Source organism: Euwallacea fornicatus, chromosome 36, assembly GCF_040115645.1.
Source record: "Euwallacea fornicatus isolate EFF26 chromosome 36, ASM4011564v1, whole genome shotgun sequence".
NCBI lineage: Eukaryota > Metazoa > Arthropoda > Insecta > Coleoptera > Curculionidae > Euwallacea > Euwallacea fornicatus.
This window is the reverse complement of record NC_089576.1, coordinates 1,004,308-1,022,073: the sequence shown is the minus strand read 5'-3', so window position 1 is coordinate 1,022,073 and position 17,766 is coordinate 1,004,308. Positions and strand designations below refer to the sequence as shown.

The 17,766-nt window shown below is 39.0% G+C and overlaps 2 protein-coding genes across 3 annotated transcripts in view; one reads left to right on the top strand and one right to left on the bottom strand.

Moving 5' to 3' along the window:
• Positions 1-17,766, top strand: part of LOC136348973 (trace amine-associated receptor 8c) — a 59,296-nt gene that overhangs the window by 2,808 nt on the left and 38,722 nt on the right. Inside the window, exons 1-4 of one of the 2 annotated variants that reach the window (XM_066300183.1) lie at positions 13,063-13,083; positions 13,162-13,303; positions 13,353-13,602; positions 16,820-16,945. In XM_066300183.1, coding sequence (XP_066156280.1) covers positions 13,384-13,602; positions 16,820-16,945 — 345 coding nt within the window. In that variant the 5' untranslated portion in view covers positions 13,063-13,083; positions 13,162-13,303; positions 13,353-13,383. Of the gene's footprint in view, positions 1-13,062; positions 13,084-13,161; positions 13,304-13,352; positions 13,603-16,819; positions 16,946-17,766 lie in introns of those variants that run through there. The other variant, XM_066300182.1, reaches the window with a different exon arrangement.
• prom (prominin) overlaps positions 1-17,766 on the bottom strand; it is a 44,714-nt gene that overhangs the window by 21,721 nt on the left and 5,227 nt on the right. The window lies entirely within an intron of this gene.

Sequence of the window (17,766 nt, the reverse complement as noted above, 5' to 3'; positions counted from 1 at the left end):
TCAGAACAGAAATTTGTGATTGATCCAAGCCCTAATTATAGTACTCAGAGCGACATTCTGGAAACCGTAATCGCCTGAGATTTTGCAATTTATCTTTTTATTGGCTCAAACGTTCGCATTATTCAAACTACCACAAGAAAGGAAATGAGAGGGAGAGAATGCAGAAAAGCAGAACAGCGTGGAATTGTGAAGAATGTAAATCAGCTAAAAGGGCACATTTAATGGGGTGTCAGCTGAGACGCTGCTTTTATTCGCTATCTTCACGTAAACTCGATAAATGTCTTAAGTTTAATAAATTATTTTGTCTAAATGTTTTTTCGGCTAGTTACCGTCGATTTGAAGGGACATTTTAGGGTACGAAAGCGTTTTTAACGGTCCGCTCAACCATCGAAGCGGGCCCTAAAATAGATTTTCATTTCCAATCTATGACAAAAAGTTGTTTTGACTCCAAAACTTTATAAAAATTGACCCCCCTTTCGCCGGAATCGAGAATAAATTTGAAGAAAGAATTTCCGATAGACTTCCAAGGGTTGTTTGCCTTTTTAATGAATTTCACGTGCTCGGAAGTTTTTAAATTATGGTAAAAGTTGGAGGATTTTATTGGACTAGAACCATAAACTACAATAATACAATTATCCTAAGACTTATATGGATTGAATAAAAGATTTATTTCCTCGCAAAAAATATAACTCGGAACCCCCACGATAAAAACGAATCTGCGAATACACACTACCTAAATATATACTGAGATTAACAAAAAAACAAGAGAGACCTGTACCGCCTCTACGCACAGGCCCAAGACAAAAATCTAAAAACAACGTTAAACAACCTCAATGAAGACGTGGAGAAGCTGACGCACCTATGCCGACAGGAGAAATGGATGGAGGCACGTCAGGAGATAGAGGAAGACCCAGGAGAAAAATTTGGAAGAAGGTCAAAAAACCTTCATCACATAAAAATATATACTGGCGACCATAAAATTCGGGTCACTTTAGTATTTTCGAAATTTTTGCCTTCCTAACTTCCAAAAAAATAAAAAAGGATAGCCCTTATCGATTCTGAGGTTCTTTAACCTTGTTAAGGGTAAATGGTAAAAAAAACACGATCCTGTACCCAAATGACCGATGTATTGTACAGGTGTCCATTACCCAAGCACTGTAACATTTTTGAACACAATCTTGTGCTCAACTCATAATGACATCAATACCGCGTATTTCCCCCTCTTTTCGCCTTTCCACTATTAGCGCAACTTGAAGTTGAAGAGAACACCTTTAACCAATTCGCCTAAAGTGAACAACAATTGAATGGAACTGATAAAGAGGATGCATAGATATTGAAGGTATTTTATCATTTTTTTTTCATGGTAGAACCATGCAGAACCGCAAACATTTTCCCGATGATCCGAAATTTCATGAAGCAGTGCCGGTTTGCCAGCGAAAAATATCACTTCTCTTTCAATAAATTTATATTTGAAAATTTCGAAGTGACCCGAATTTTATGCTCGCCAGTGTATATGCACCACCTCTCAAAAAGGAAAACGACGTTGAACCTTACACTCCGACCTAGACGATGCCAACGCATTCGCAAGACGCTATCAAAAAGCTTTTAATCCCTCGGACAACTCTAAGTTCAATCAAGACAACTTTGAAAGAGTGAGAAGCTGGTTCAACAACTTCTTTAAGGTCGGATGCGAGTGCAACACTGTACTAATGAATGGCACAGAATACGACGAAGCACTGACGCACATCAAGGACACCGCACCGGGATACGACAACATCAAAGCCAAGCTCATAAGGAGCCTAACTCCAGAAACCCACGAAATAATTAGGCAAGCAGTGAACACCTGGTTAATCAGCAGGAACGTTCCCGACAATTGGAAGAAGGGCATAATTACACCCATTCCAAAAAACAAACTTGACAACACTCGAACACAGAACCATCGACCTATAACAGTACTTCCAGTACTTAGTAGGGTCTTCGGATACATTATCCGGAACAGACTCCAAATAGAAATTGGACAGCATATACCAATCTATCGATTCGGATTCAAATCGAAAAACTCTACGATCCATCCCCTTTTTGTTCTGACCAACCATATTCAAACCACCAGACTGAAAGACGAAACATCGACCTGTCTTTTCGTGGACATTAATAAGGCTTTCGACAGTGTCTGGCATAAAGGACTGTTATATAAACTCCACAAGCTAAAAACTCCAAAATACTCACTCTATGCAATAAAGAACTTGCTGGAAAACAGACGACCTGAGGTTCGCATCAACTCTACTCTCTCCTTCCCATTCTCCCCCACTCAAGGTCTACCACAGGGGTCGCCTTTTATCGCCCTTTCTATGCAACATGTTTTGCCGTGACATACACGAACGCAACTTTACTAATATAAATCAAACAAACAAAACTGCCTACATACCGCAATGCGCGGACAACACAGCACTCATTGCACACGGCGAAACCACTACGAGAATAGCGAAAAAACTACAGACTCTGACGGATGTTATGATGAAACGGTTCTACAGATGGAGATTGACTTCGAACCCAGCAAAAAACCAACTTCTACTAACAAACTACAGAATCACTCACAACTCACCGACAATCATCTCAGACGGACACACAACCAAACCTACCAAAACACATTAAATACCTTAGAATAAAAATCGATCACCAATTCAAATTCACAAAGCACGTACAAAACATGAGGACAGAAATTGAGAAAAGGACCAAATACCTTCGACTATTGATCGTACAAAGACAAGGGAATGTCCACAAAGACAGCCAAAAAAATATATAAATCCATCTGGAGACCATTACTGGACTATGGACACGTAATAAGAGCTAACTCCACAGGAAAAACTAAACGGCATATACAAGCGACGGGACAAATCGCACTGAGACTAATTACCAACATACGTCATCCCGAGAACCCACCATGCAACCCATCCAACGACCTACTGTACCAACGCACACATATGAAAAGAATAACAGACAGACTGCTACACATACGGACGAAATGGAAGAACAACTCTGACCACTGGACATTACTGACACCACTTTGCTTGACTGGACAGACCACGCAAGCGCAGTTCCGGTTCCCCAACAAAACCCTCTACGAAACCTATGGTGATATGTAAAAACATATGGATGTAATCTCTAACAAATAGTATACAGGCTGTAATCATGGGGGGAAAGACCAAGAGGGTCGATAGCCCATTTCTTCTTTGTTTTGAAGAAATAAATGTTATATATATATATATATATATATATATATATATATATATATATATATATAATTTGGGAGTTTTAGCGTATCCCTATGAATAGATACAAAGAATTTTACGAAAATATTTTATTATTACCTTGTCGTACCTACCTTTCGCTAAACATTCTAAACTTCAATCCCTGCATGGAGTTGTAGGGATTTGCGTTACATTACCGCATCAAACAACTTCCATTATAATAATAATAATCTCGTTTCGTCTTTTTTTGATTTTTCTGTTTGACTTATTGAAAATTTCCTCTAAAAATAATTCCGAAAAGACAAAAATATCCAATATCACGCATTAAATTTTGTGGTTAATATCTCGACAATCTCCAAGTCTAGAACATAATCCTAATGCATACATGAACATGTATATTTCGACTAAATTTTCATGGGATGGCCGTCGTTAGCAACCAAAGGCCGTTCCGTTAATAGTATCAGTTGCAAAGTGACGTCAAAACGTCTATTTTGAAAAACTTCATTGCTGCAATTGACCGCAATGTGCAATAAAATTCAATTTGCAACCAATTTGGGCTGGGAACCACCGTCTCTTTAAGGTCGCGCACTGGAAGCTCCAAGCGGCAAATTAGTTGTACTCCATTAAGCCTCGTTAAATGCTGTGAAAAGTTCCACAAGAAATTATGATTTTTTGCAAAAAAAAGCAACTGAAAGTTGTTAAAAGCAGAGTGAAACATGCGGTTTATCTAGAGTAAAATATAAAATTTTATCTGCTTTATAAAACGTTTATTGCGAATTTCCACAATTTTTTTAGTGCCTGAACTGAGTCAAGAAAATTAGAGCTGCCAATGTGAATAATTGCGCGTGCGTCGGTGTTGATATGTGGCACACTGCGCAATCGCTTATTTCGTTTCCGTCGTTATTTGCAACAACTGAGAATCGGACGGATTTATGTTCGGATATTCATCTTAAAATCTGTCACCTCTGAGATCGATTTTAATTGGCTAGAAATTGAGTGACAAAGCTACTGTTCTCAGTGCGTTTAATGCATCAAGAAATTAGAAAAATTACTAGTTCGACATTTTTTTATTTTTAACTAAAATATGCCGCAAAAAATATTATCTAGATTTAGATCTTTCATAAATATTTCGTTCTAAAATCCAATTATGAAATAAAAATATATAAATATCAATTCAACTGAGGTCTCGACGTATTTCGCCGCCCGAGGATTCGGCAATCGCGTCATGAAGAGTACGAACTGTTTCCGAAAAAACCGCATCGCGACTGTTTCTTAAAATCCATAATCGTTGTTCTTGAATAAATGAATCATAAATAATATTCAGGGACACTCCTGTTATTTATCCGGGAAATGGGTAGAAAGCAAATGAAAAACCTGAAAGGAAAATGGTTTATAGGTGTTGGGAAAGCACCTTCAAAAGAATAAACTTCCGTCTAGACTTAACACGTGTCCAGAAGGAAAATAAAATATATCCGCTTTTGGAATTATAAACGGACCACCATGTTTTGTCCAAGTGGCAAATAAATTGTTTTTCTTTGTGGAATTAGGAATTTATGTTGTAGCCCCGCTTCTGAAAAATAAAAGTAAATTGATTTAATATTTCCAAGTGAAGGTAGGAAAATTAAAATATTTTGTTATTTTCGAAAACGGGAAACATTTATTGACTTGACCTTACCATTTTGTCACTGCTTTGTTTGCAAAAAATTACAAAAAATTTGACTTTTTTATTCCCTCTAGATAATTCTTCAGTACCGAGAATGCAGCGTCGTTTCTCACAACAACACTAGGTCTATTGGAAAGTTCTGTCCGTTTATGAAGAAGAAAATTATGCAGTTTTTGATCCATCTAACCGTATTTACTGCACGATATAATTTCCATTATTGTTTATGACTTATTGCCAGCGTGATGGCAATTTTTAAATCCCATTTTTGAGTCTCTGGAGTACCAAAAAACTCAAAAAGTGCTGTCTTGACGTTTTCCTCATTTTTAAATTTTTTTCCTGCCAAAAAAATTCACAAAGAGGGAAAAAATTGAAAATCTGAGGGTGTAAAGTCTGGGGAGTACGGTGGATGTGAGAGAATTTCCCAGCCTAGCTCTGCGACTTTCCGGCGAGTCGCCGAAGCTGCATGTGGTCTGATATTGTCGTGGTGCAATATGATTTGCTTCCTGTTGCACATCTCCATCATCCATCTTTTCTTGGAGTGCTTTCCTTAACTCATCCATCTGCCAACAGTATTTCTCCGAATCGAGCTTGTCGTTGCGTTTCAAAAGCTCGCAATGGATTGCTCGTTGGATGTTGCACCTCATACACAGCATTCTCTTTTTAAGGCCCAATCCAGATTTAGCAGTGGAGGGAGTAAGTTGTCCGCGATTACGGTACGCTCTTTTCCTTACGGTGTTTCCATACGTAATCCACTTTCCATCGCCAGTTATCGCACGGTCCAAGAAAGGTTCACTTTTGTTCCGAGCAGACAGAGACGTGCATATGACGATGCGGCCATGCAACTTTCTTTCACTTAACTCACGAGGGACCCATCTGGAATATCTACAGACCAATCCTGGCTTCCGAATATGGTCGGAAATGGTTTGCTGAGCTGAGTCCCCTATCTCCGATGCTGTCAGGAAAGGATCTTGGCGTATCGTGGTCTTTACAATATCGTCATCAATCACAGATGGCCGCCCAGGGCGTGCCTTATCACTAAGATCGAAATCACCTGCTTCAAATTTTCTGAATCGTCTCCTACATGTTTTTTCTGAAACGGCATCTCCAAAAACTTTCACTAAATTTCGTCATGCTTCGGTAGCATGCTACCCTGTTGGAATTCATACAACGTACAGCGCCTCAAATGAGCTTTATTAGTACTCACGTTTTCATGATCGCGTCTAGTTTAATAATGACATGAGATATCTTTCCTGCAGTTCATTTCGAAAGAAACATGTATGTACATGCAGTCATAAAGAAACACGGCCATGTATAGTCAGGCAGAGTGAAGCTCGTCCACCGAAATTATTGCTATTAATTTATCTCCATGTTCGGAAATTAACATAAAATTCCTGTTTATTTATTCATCTTGTTAAATAGACCTGGTAAATATACAGGAATTCCAAAAATGTTGCAATATTCAATAAATATTTTGTTAAAAACAATTCTTCATATTAAAGCGAAACCCGTACAGGCTCGTTATTTAGTAGCAAATATCACTTTAGAGGGTTTTCGTGCTAAATTATCGTTTTTCCCAATTAATATAAATCGTGTTTATCTGATTTTATTGCTATTTCAAATGGGTCGTCAAAGGGGACAAACCAGCGTCAGTGAAAGGAAACTTATAGTCCAACATTGTGAATGCGGAAAGTCATACCGTCAAATCGGTAAGATGGTCAATAGGAGTCATACAACAGTACAAAGTATCATAGATCGATACGAAAAGGACAAGATATTTGAAAACAAAGCTAGGAAAAGCCCTAGAAAAATTTATTAATGATCATGATGAGCGATGGATTTTAAGAAAAGTGCGAGAAAAACCTAAAATATCTGCTCCTAAACTGGCGAAGATGGTAGAAACATATTGAAATATGTTGTTAATCCACAAACCATTCGAAATTAACTACATAGACATGACCTGAAGAGCACCAGGAAGAAGCCATGGATCAGCAAAGCCGATAAAGCAAAGCGTTTACGATTTGCTCAAGAATACCAAGAAGAAGATTTTAACTTCTGGAAAGAGGTGATTTTTGCGGACGAGAGTAAATTCGACATTTTTGGTTTAGATGGACAACAATTGGTTTGGAGAAAACTCAATGAAGCGTTAAATAAAAAAAAAAATTAAGAACGACAGATGAAACACGGAGGAGGATCCGTTATGATCTGGGACTGCATGTCGGCTAAAGGCCCTGGAAATCTCCATTTCATTGAAGGTATCATGGACCAAAATATGTATTTAGATGTTCTAAAGCAAAATTTAAAACAAAGTGCACGGAAATTCGAAATAGGAAAATCACTTAAGTGTTATCGAGATAACGACCCAAAGCACAGAGCAACAATGGTTGCTGTATACCAGGTCTACCGGCACGAAATGAGCGCCATTTTGTGAAAATAAAACACCGATTTTAACAAGGAAAGAAAAAAAATATATTCTAAATGTTGACCATTGCTTTCTACACATTTTGACCACCTTCCTGGCAGTTTGTGGATACCGCGCCAATAGAAATGTGCCTCTTTGGCATCAAACCAATTAGACACCCAACTTTCTAGGAATCGAAGTGCTGCTCGGCCAATGCGCGTCCCATCGATGAAAACAAATGGTAGTCCGAAGGAGCCAAGTCTGGCGAATACGGCGGACGGGGTAGCAACTCCCAGCCGGGTGTTTTGATGGTATCCTGAACCGGTGTTGCTTTGCGTGCAGGTGCGTTGTCACGGAGCAAGCGTGTCTTCTGGCCCGTTCTGATCGTTTTTCGATCAATGCATTGTTTAAATTAATCAATTGTTGAGCAGTATTAACGGTTTCACCAGGTTTTAAAAGCTCGTGGTGCGCCACACCTTTCTGGTCCCACCGAACACACAGCATTGCCTTCTCGCCGAATCGATCGGGTTTTGCAGTCGATGTTGATGGGTGTCACGGATCAACACGTGATTTTTTCCGTTTAGGATTTTGAAAATAGATCAATTTTTCATCTCCGGTAACAATTCGATGCAAAACTGATTTTCTCTCGTGCCTTTGAAGCAAAATTTCACAGGTGTTTTTTCGGTGTCTTTCATTCGATTCATGCGGCACCAATTTTCCACGCTTTCGGGCCTTTCCCATAGCTTTCAAACGACCAGAAATGGTTCGTTGTGCAACATTCAACGTTTCTGCCATTTGCTTTCGACTCGAAGCGTCATCTTCATCCAATATCGATTGCAGTTCGACGTCTTCGAACTTTTTCGGTGGTCTGCCGCGTTCTTCATTTTGCACATCAAAATCGTTATTTCTGAATCGTTGAAGCCATCTCTTGCACGTTGCTTCTGATGAAGCATAATCACCACATGCTTCGACGAGCACTCGATGCGACTCTGCAGCGCTTCTCTTCAAACGAAAGCAAAAAATTAATGTTTTCCGCAAATCATCATTTTGTGGTGCAAAATTCGACATTTTTGGCGCAGTGAAGCAATATATTGTTATTTGTTCAAGGACTTGATTTGTACTAAACATGTTTGCAGGTTGCATACCAACCAAACAAACAAAAAAAAAAGGTTTGTTTACAGCAAATGCCCTATGTCGAGACATTTATTATGGTATACCTGGTAGTTGCCCCAAAGTGGTTGAAGCACCTGCTCAGAGTCCAGATCTTAATGTAATTGAAAACTTGTGGAGCCAATCGGAAGTAGCTGCTAGAAAACGTGACCTTTCTAATAAAGAACTGTTGAAAACGGTATTAAGGGAAAAATGGACAATTTCGGCAAACTACTGTGAGAAATTAGTGAAATCTATACCTGACCGTTTAAGAGACATAATAAAAAATAAAGAGCTTTCAACTAAGTATTGAATTAACATTAAAAAAATTTTAGAGATAAAATTTGCAAAGTGTACGAGTTTCATTTTGAGATGTAATTTTTTTTTTTTTCAAAAAAGATGGACGTTGCCAAATTAGAAAAATTTTTGATTTTTGATCGTATTCCATACAGAATTTCACTTCCAGTAAGTACATACAATTTCCCAATTTTCACTTATTGTGGGAATTATACGGAACAAAGTTAATGTACGAGTTTCACTTCGACCCACTGTATGGCTCGAAAGAGCATGCGCACACAAGTTTGAACTGGAGACGAAATTATCGGACAGAACTCTCCGGTAGACCTAATAAAAACGCTACAATGTCCAAATAGCTGCTCATAAGGTGTTCCGATCGACTTTGCCAAATTTCATATTTACTTTTTCAAAACTGCGAAAATAATAAATATATTAAAATGACGAGCAGTGGACCTATGCATTAAAATGCGCATTGCTCGTCAGTTCTGTTATTAACGAACCGGTATTATTATTAATTCTCTCTTAAACGTTATGTTAATATAATTCACATGAAACGTTATTTATTAATCCTTCCGCATCGGGTTTTTATTTGTTAATGAAGTAAAATTTAAAGTACAATTTTTTATCTCCCTAGGGAGTAATAATCGCATTTAAATGGGAATGTAATTTCTGGTCGGTGAGCATATAAGCAAAATGTGTACAGAAAAGATGTAACTGTTTTTGTCAAATACACAGGAGGATGAGATTTTTATTGTCCGTTGTTTTGTTTGAAGTAAACAACGGATACAGAGCGATATCCGTGAAAGTACTTAGGCACTCAGGTTTCAGAATGTTCGCAAACACTTTATTTTATACTACAAGATAGCTTAAAGCAACTCACCGGCAAAGCTCCTCTTTCACGAGTACCTATTCAGGTGCAACTGAAATGGAAGCTCGAATATTTAAAAAAATACATACACACTTGCCAACAAATTTCGACCCCGCTGAAAGAGAACAGAATTATTTTATTCTCGAAAAAGAATTTGCAAAAAATATCATAGAGGAGTCCCGAATGAGTGAATGTCGTGAGAATGATCTTTTGCTTATGAGAAACGCGAATTTTTTTTTTTTTTTTTTTTTTTTTTTTTTTTTTTTTTTTTTTCAAAAATATGAACCAAAAATTTTAGTAATGTGCGAAAAAAGCTGAGGACAGAGGAATGTCATATACGAATGTTCTGAAGTCCGAAGGAAGCCTCACCGGCTTTTTTGGGACAAGAACTTTTCGGGATTTAGACTTTTTTAAATTCATGAACGTTCCGTTATGAAATACCTCGGCGTTCAGGAAACAATCCCAATCGGACACTGCTAAGAGGACAATGTTCAGGAACTATTTTTTTACGTTCCTCAAACGTCATTTTTTATACAGTGTCCAGGAACCAATCTTTTCGAGCATATAAACCTCAAACCAATAAAAGGAAAGCTTTATTTTGTCTATACAATTTTCCCGGCCACTCTTTTAGCAAAATAAATGTCTACGGTGTAAACAGAGACGAAACCACGTATTTATTTTATGGAACGATAATCCAGAAGAGATTGCAGTGAATTGTCGCTTTAGCTCAAAATTGATCCAGGTTTAGAGAGAATCTGGAAGAGATAAAATTATATTAGATTTTTTTCTTTTCTTGCCTCTATCATTGGTTTCATGTGCAAAATAGACTCGGAAGGGTTATTAATGTATTATTCTGTCTATAAACGTATCGTTAAGCGGTTAAAGTCAAGACGGTTTGATGAAATATTCGAGATGATGCGGACACATACACTCACTTTCACATGAAATGCACCACCCAGTAATGCTAATCTACTAAGTCTTGTAACTTTGGCAAAATAATGCTTCACAATGGAGCATCAAACGATCAGATTTTCAGTAAACAGATACCACATTTGTTAATTAAAAAATTAATGACGAGGGACATCGCCTCGTACGGCAAACTCTTCGCGGCATGCTTCGCAACAAATCATCAGTATCCTCCTGGGGTATTTCACTCCATGCTACCTCGAGATGATCTCGTAGGTGATCCACATTGTTTGGAGGCCTCGGTAAATTTCGAAGACGGCGACTGATCATGTCCCAAAGTTGTTCGATGGGCGATAGGTCCGGTGACCGTGCAGGTCAAGGCAGTATTTCCAATGGTGCTTCTTCCAGGTATTGTCGAGAAATGTTCGCACTATGTGGTCTTGCGTTGTCCTGTTGGAAAATGCCATTTGGTAAAGTCTGCGTGAAGGGTACCAATACTGGCCTCAGAGCGTTGTTAATGCAGCGACGGGCGGTTAGGGGGCTCGGAATGAACACAAGAGAAGGTCTTCGACCAACAAATATCGCACCCCCGACCATGACACCAGGTGTTAAAGCTGCGTGGCGCCTTTCGTAAAATTGCAAATTTCTTCTTTCACCTCGGTATCGTCCGACTCTTCTACGACCATCATTGGTCGATAAACAAAATCGCGACTCGTCACTGAAGACGATATTGTTCCCCTCATGACTCCCATCAACTCGTTCTTGACACCAGGCCAATCTGGAAGCTTGGCGATGGGCGGTTAGTGGCAGTCGTAGATTTGGGCGGCATGAATGCAGGCCGAAAAACGAAATTCTTCGCCATCGACACGCGACGATTTAGAACTCCCATCCAATCTACTGCAGCAGACATTGTTGTTTGAAATCGATCACCAACGGCCATCAGTCTAAGAAGTCGATCTTCGCGTGCATTGCTGCTACGGGGAGGACGTGCAGCTGGACGATGTTGCTGAACCCTTTCTTCAGACCATGAAGACCATATTCTCGCAATCGTGGTGCGGTTCCGATTCATTCGTCGGGCGATCTCACGAGAAGAAAGTCAACCCTCCTTCGTGTCGATAATTCGCCCTCAATCGAAATCCGAAACGTGGGGAAAATTTCGACGCTGTCTCACTGGGGGCATTTTGAGATGTCTCGTTCGCAGTTCAACAACGAAATAAACTGACATTTCCATGTAAATATTATTTTATTTATTTATAATTGAATAAGAAATCTAAAAGGGCAATGACAAAAAAACCACCAGCATTCTTTCTTTTTTTACTGAAAGCCTGATCATTTGATGCTCCATTGCGAAGCATTATTTTGCCAAAATTACAAGACTTAATTATTAGTGTTACTGGGTGGTGCATTTCATGTGAAAGTGAGTGTATACAGGGTGAGTCAGTAAAATTTAAACATTTCATAAGAAATTCCATGAATGAACGTTTGGATATCATAGTAAATGTTCAAAAATATCACCATTAACTTCTAAGCATTTTCGGCTTCGTCTATGAAGAGCAGTCGTTGCGCTCCTGATTGTTTCATGTCTTTCTTCAATGGCAGCTGCAGCATTTCTAATGCGTTGAATTAGTGCATCTTGAGCGTCCACTTGTGCTCTGTACACTTCAGTTTTAAACCAACCCCACAAACAATAGTCTAGTGGTGTCAGGTCTGGAGACCTTGGAGGCCAACTAATAGGGCCACCACGACCAATCCAACGTATTAATTTATGGAATTTTTTATGAAATTTATAAATTTTTTAAATTTTATATTTTAATTTTATTTACGCTATAACTTGTAAACAAACGAAAATCGGATAACAACATTTGAGTTTTTTTACATTTATTTTTGATGTACAACGCTCTCCTGAGGTTTGGCACGATCCTCCCGACTCACCCTGTATATGTACATATCTCGAACTTCTAAATATCCAGTCGACGTTATCATCTTTTAGGAAATGTTAATACCACCCCTTATCCGGAGCTTCTTAATAGTAAGCCATATATCTCGGCCGAAAAGCACAGTTCTATCGGGGAGTTTATTCCGTAAAAAAACTAAAGAGATGAGTAAAATATTAAAGGATTTCTGGAATATATGTGGGGATAAAACTTTTTTGGCACTTCGATGTGTCCAGATGCTCCTGTTAGCTTAGCGGAAAGGTGACGGCGAAGAAAAGTCCTAAAGATCCTTCCAGGGAACTCCTTAAACCGCATGTGGAGATATCAGGCAGTGAATCCTGGAAATGCGTGTACATCGAGTTTCGCGAAACCGATATGCGTATAAATTACATTCATTACCGCTTTGACCGACCAGGCTTGCCCAATTACACCTAATTTGAGTTGCTATTTGAAGTGCCTGCAGAAAAACAGAATTTTCAATTTCCTATGTGAAAATTTCTACCTGGCGAATGGAATATTTACCAATTTATTTAACGAAGCTTATTAAATGAAACATGAGCTTTAATGAAATCCCACATATCAAACGCCAGTTTTAACTTTCAGATGGGTTATAGGAGCTAGTTAGTACATTGTATTTCTAACTTGATCAGTTAGATTAGGACCTGTGTTAAACTGGTACAAACTAATAATTGTTTCAGGAATCTCATAAATGAACGAAATTCGCCAGCAATACGAGCATCAAATTGGCTACATGGAAACGCCCTCATAGGGAAACTTTGTCCTTTCCAGCAGCAAATTCCAAAGTTGAAGACGTTCATGGATTGGTATAAGCCTCGCTAGGTAAGCAATTGAGATTGTTGGAAATTTTTGCTAAAAAGATTTGTTTCAGTATTCAAATTCAGCATAATGCCCTAAGTAACATGGTTACCAAGCCCACTGTCTTGGTACCTCCATCGTTTTCCAATAGCAGCTGCAACCATCCCAGATACCAAAACACCACCTTTTGGACTGTTGTCTCCGCCGGTGATGTGGTTCAGTCCTTTGTGGTTTTGACACTCACTTTCGGGATTCTTTTCGCCAATGTTTTATTCATATCGGTGATTAACAGCCGGCGATATTCGAAGTACATTCATTCTCAGGTAAGAGTGGTCAGTTTTCATTTTTTACTTTGCTCGCAATTCAAGAAACTGATTATACAGGGCGAGTCGGGAGGATCGTGCCAAACTTCAGGAGCGTATTGTACGTGAAAAATAAATGTAAAAAAACTCAAATGTTGTTATCCGATTTTCGTTTGTTTACAAGTTATGACGTAAATAAAATTAAAACACAAAGGTTAAGCAACATTTAGACGAAACGTTTCCTGGGCGTTGGATTGGTCGTGGTGGCCCTATTAGTTGGCCTCCAAGGTCTCCAGACCTGACACCACTAGACTATTGTTTGTGGGGTTGGTTTAAAACTGAAGTGTACAGAGCAAAAGTGGACGCTCAAGATGCACTAATTCAACGCATTAGAAATGCTGCAGCTGCCATTGAAGAAAGACATGAAACAATCAGGAGCGCAACGAATGCTCTTCGTAGACGAAGCCGAAAATGTATAGCGTTTTATCGATAGGCACCAGTACAGGGGATAAATTAACACTTTATAATTTAATACTTTTGGCAATATGGGAATTCCAACACAGAAGACGAGATCTTCCGATAATTATTTTCATAGCTCATCGAGCAGCAGTGCTTATTTAGCCAAGTAATAGGTGCACGAAGAGAAACTGAGCAATGAAGTTATATGCAATAAAAAAACATACTTAGGCACGTTCAATTCGCCTGCAATTGTATGCAGGTATTGTTTATTTATAACTTTTTATATGATAAAAGTTTCAGTTGCTCAGGAGCTGTAGTTCAGTGCACAAAACGTAAATAGAGACATGGACATTTCCAAGCAATATTTGAGAATATCAATGTTGTTCTGTTTTAAACTGAAAAAACATGCTGCTGAAGCAATAGAAATAGTCAATTCGGCTTGGGGGGATAATTCCGTTGGTGCTTCAACTGTCGGGAGATGGTTTAAGAAGTTTCGTGAGGAAAATTTTTGTCTTGAGGACGATCCACGTGCGGGTGTCGAAGAAAAGTTTCAAGACGAAGAACTGCAAACTTAACTGGATGAAAATCCATGCCAAACTAAAATAACAGCTTGCAGAGCAGTTAGGAGTAACTCGACGAGCAGTTTCCGTTCGATCGCATGGAATGGGAAAAATTCAAAAAGCAGGAAAATGGGTTCCTCATGAGCTAACCGAAGACAATAAAGATCGAAGAGTTGACATCTGCATGAACTTGCTTTCTCGGTATAAAAGAAAGAATTTTCTGCATAATATCAGGTGTATACCTATGACTCCGCGTTTTTATTTCTAGTTCTGTTTTCTTTGAAAAAATATTTTTTTATTTAAGGAATTTTATTTCATTTTTTGCTCCGTTTCTATTTATATATGATAATCGCTATATGACCTTTTAAAACTTTTCAATTAAGGTTTAAATATGTCCAATTTTGTGCCGAATAAACATCATTTGCGGGAAGCTATGCTCTTCCTTTTCATCCGGCGTCATTCCGGTTTAACACCAGGTGTCATGGTTTGGGGTGCCATCCGGTATGGTAGTCGCTCTCCTCTTGTTTTCATTTATGATAGATTAAATGCTCGGAGGTACGTTGATAGTGTCTTAGAATCGGTTCTTGTACCATACATGCACGACCATCCTGGAAGCACGTTTCAACAAGATAATGCGCGACCACACGTAGCCAACGATACTTTGAGGTGTTTGGAAGCTGAATACTATGTCTTGGCCAGCTCGGTCTCCAGATTTGTCCCCAATAGAGCATGTAACGGGTCGGAGACTTCAACGTTTAGCTCGCCCTCCAGAGACCATAGATGAACTCCGCGAGCAGGCGCAGATCGCCCGGGGTACAATACCGCACAGGGAGATGTTGACAATTTAATTTTAAGCACGCCACGTCGCTCACAGGAATGTATTAATCTAAGAGGAGATACCGCCCATTATTAAATTATTATTAAATTTATTCGCTTATTCACAATAATTTTCTTTTGATATTTTGATCGTTTTTGTCTATCACCCGACCCAACGTAGTGCCAGAATTTCAAACTTGTACGACGTGTTCTCCTTGGTGTTGCGGTTTTTTTGAAAGGCAGTGTATTTCGTATTGTGAATTCGAATTGCACTTACGAGAAATGCCGATTTAACGTGCTTGTTTAGGAAAAAAGGAAAATTAAATGACTTTAACGCATGATGCGGCATGAAAAGTAGATTATCGATTTTGACGTCGGCAATCCTTGAATCTAAGACCACAAAAGGCGTTTGCACTAAAGTATCTAATAATTTTTCGCATCCAGCCATACCTCGTGCAGTTTCACTCCCCAGTACAACACGCTTTCGGCCGCTAACGCATTCATCCACACCTGTAAAATCAGGATATTCCCTTATAGAGGAAAATTATTACCCTCGCAGTGGAATAGGGTCATTGTTTGGAGGTAAACGTCTATAATAGAGTTGGAGTTATGCCTGTACCTCAATCAGGCCGCTAACGACCTCGGACAAATGAACTTGAATGTTTACGACGATGCGTGATTTTGGCAAGTTTATGGGACTAAGGGATCGTTTGATGATAATCATTCCTTCTTCAGTGTGCACTTTTCCGTAGCTTTAAATTCCGAATTCTCGTTTCAATGAAAAGAAACTAGACCGCAAAAGCTCTAATAACGTCACTAGAACAAGTTCCTAGTTAAGAAGTGCAGCAAAGAGCTGGAATTCTATGAAGATTTATGTCGGCCAAAGCGGGCAGAGGAAGCGGTGTTCAAAAGCGATAAAAATTAACTTTTATGTTACAGAACAGGGAAAGTATGAGGAACTTTTTGGCTCATTTCTTAAAAAAGGAGCCCTAGTTGCAGGCGCTTTTGACACTTGAATCCCCGGTTCAACTTTAAATTAGCATTGCTTACTCGCAAAATTAACAATTTTACATTAACTTTAACTTTGATGGTCTCTTTAACGAGCACAGCGAGGAAAGTTACCAAACTTTTGTAATTTTATTTTGAAAATTAGGTGTGAACATTCAAGGCGACAACATTGGAATTATTTCATTTCTTAGGTTAACTAGTAGCAGCAATCTCGACGAAATCGCAATTTTTCTGAGAAATGGCAAAGCAATAAAAAGTTATTCTCGTCCGAAGTTCATCCTTCCGACTGCAACTCGAAATTGCTCAAATTAATTCCACCCTCCAGTGAAATTAAAGGGTCGGAAAAATCGAATTTAATTGCCTACAAGACTGGTAACGTTTTTTCTTCCTTCCAGCCTCGCTACCTGCTAACATCACTCGCCTGCAACGATCTAGCTATGGGCTTATGTGTAACACCCTTCGCCATCCTGTCGTCCCTTCGTAATTGCTGGCCCTATGCCGAAATTGTCTGCCAAGTTCAGGTGAGTTACCAAACTTGATTAAGTTTAAAACCACTCATGGTACAGGGCACTTAATACTCTCTTCGAATTTGGACGTTTGACCGAAGAGAGTTACGTACCTCAAAGATTCGTGCGGAATGGAGTATGGTGAGATTTATTTTAAAGCCTTGAAAGTGTGGCTGTTAAAGTGTGATTTTGTTAAATGCCTTCTGAAGGTCCATGCGTTTTAGGACTTTCGCTCCATTAAGTACAATCCGAGCGATGCCGGACTTGCTTTAGTCAAGGAAAATCCAGAAGTAATTTTCTTCTATGGTGGGCGCATATTTTTCTCCAGCCACCTCATTTTCATTGCCAACATTACGCAAAAACCGTAGTTTTGGAGTGATTTTGAACGTGCCCTAGTCAAGAAAAAGCAAAATTTGGGATTAACGTCTTTCTGACCTCTGCCCCTGTCCATTTTATCAGTTTTCCAAATTGTCAAGAAAATACGCAAATACGCGAATTATTACAAGTCAGACGGAGGTAATTGCTACCTCACACCCAGCCTCTTTTGGTGTTCATCCCGTCGCTGCCTTTAAATTTCAACCGCTCAAAGGCCCTTTCGTTTGGAAAATATTTGATAATGTCTAGTAATATCGAGCTCGGCTTCGGAGCTATTTTGAACACTTTAGGGCTATAATCACTACCTCGAGATGAAGGTAATTCTCCATTATAGGCAGTCATTTTGAATTATCATAAAGGCAAACATTACCTTTAGACGAAATCACCGTCTGCAGGTTAATTTCCATGGTTTAACAGATCGTCTGCACCGACAAATCTCGGCAGAGGCAACGTCGTAAGTG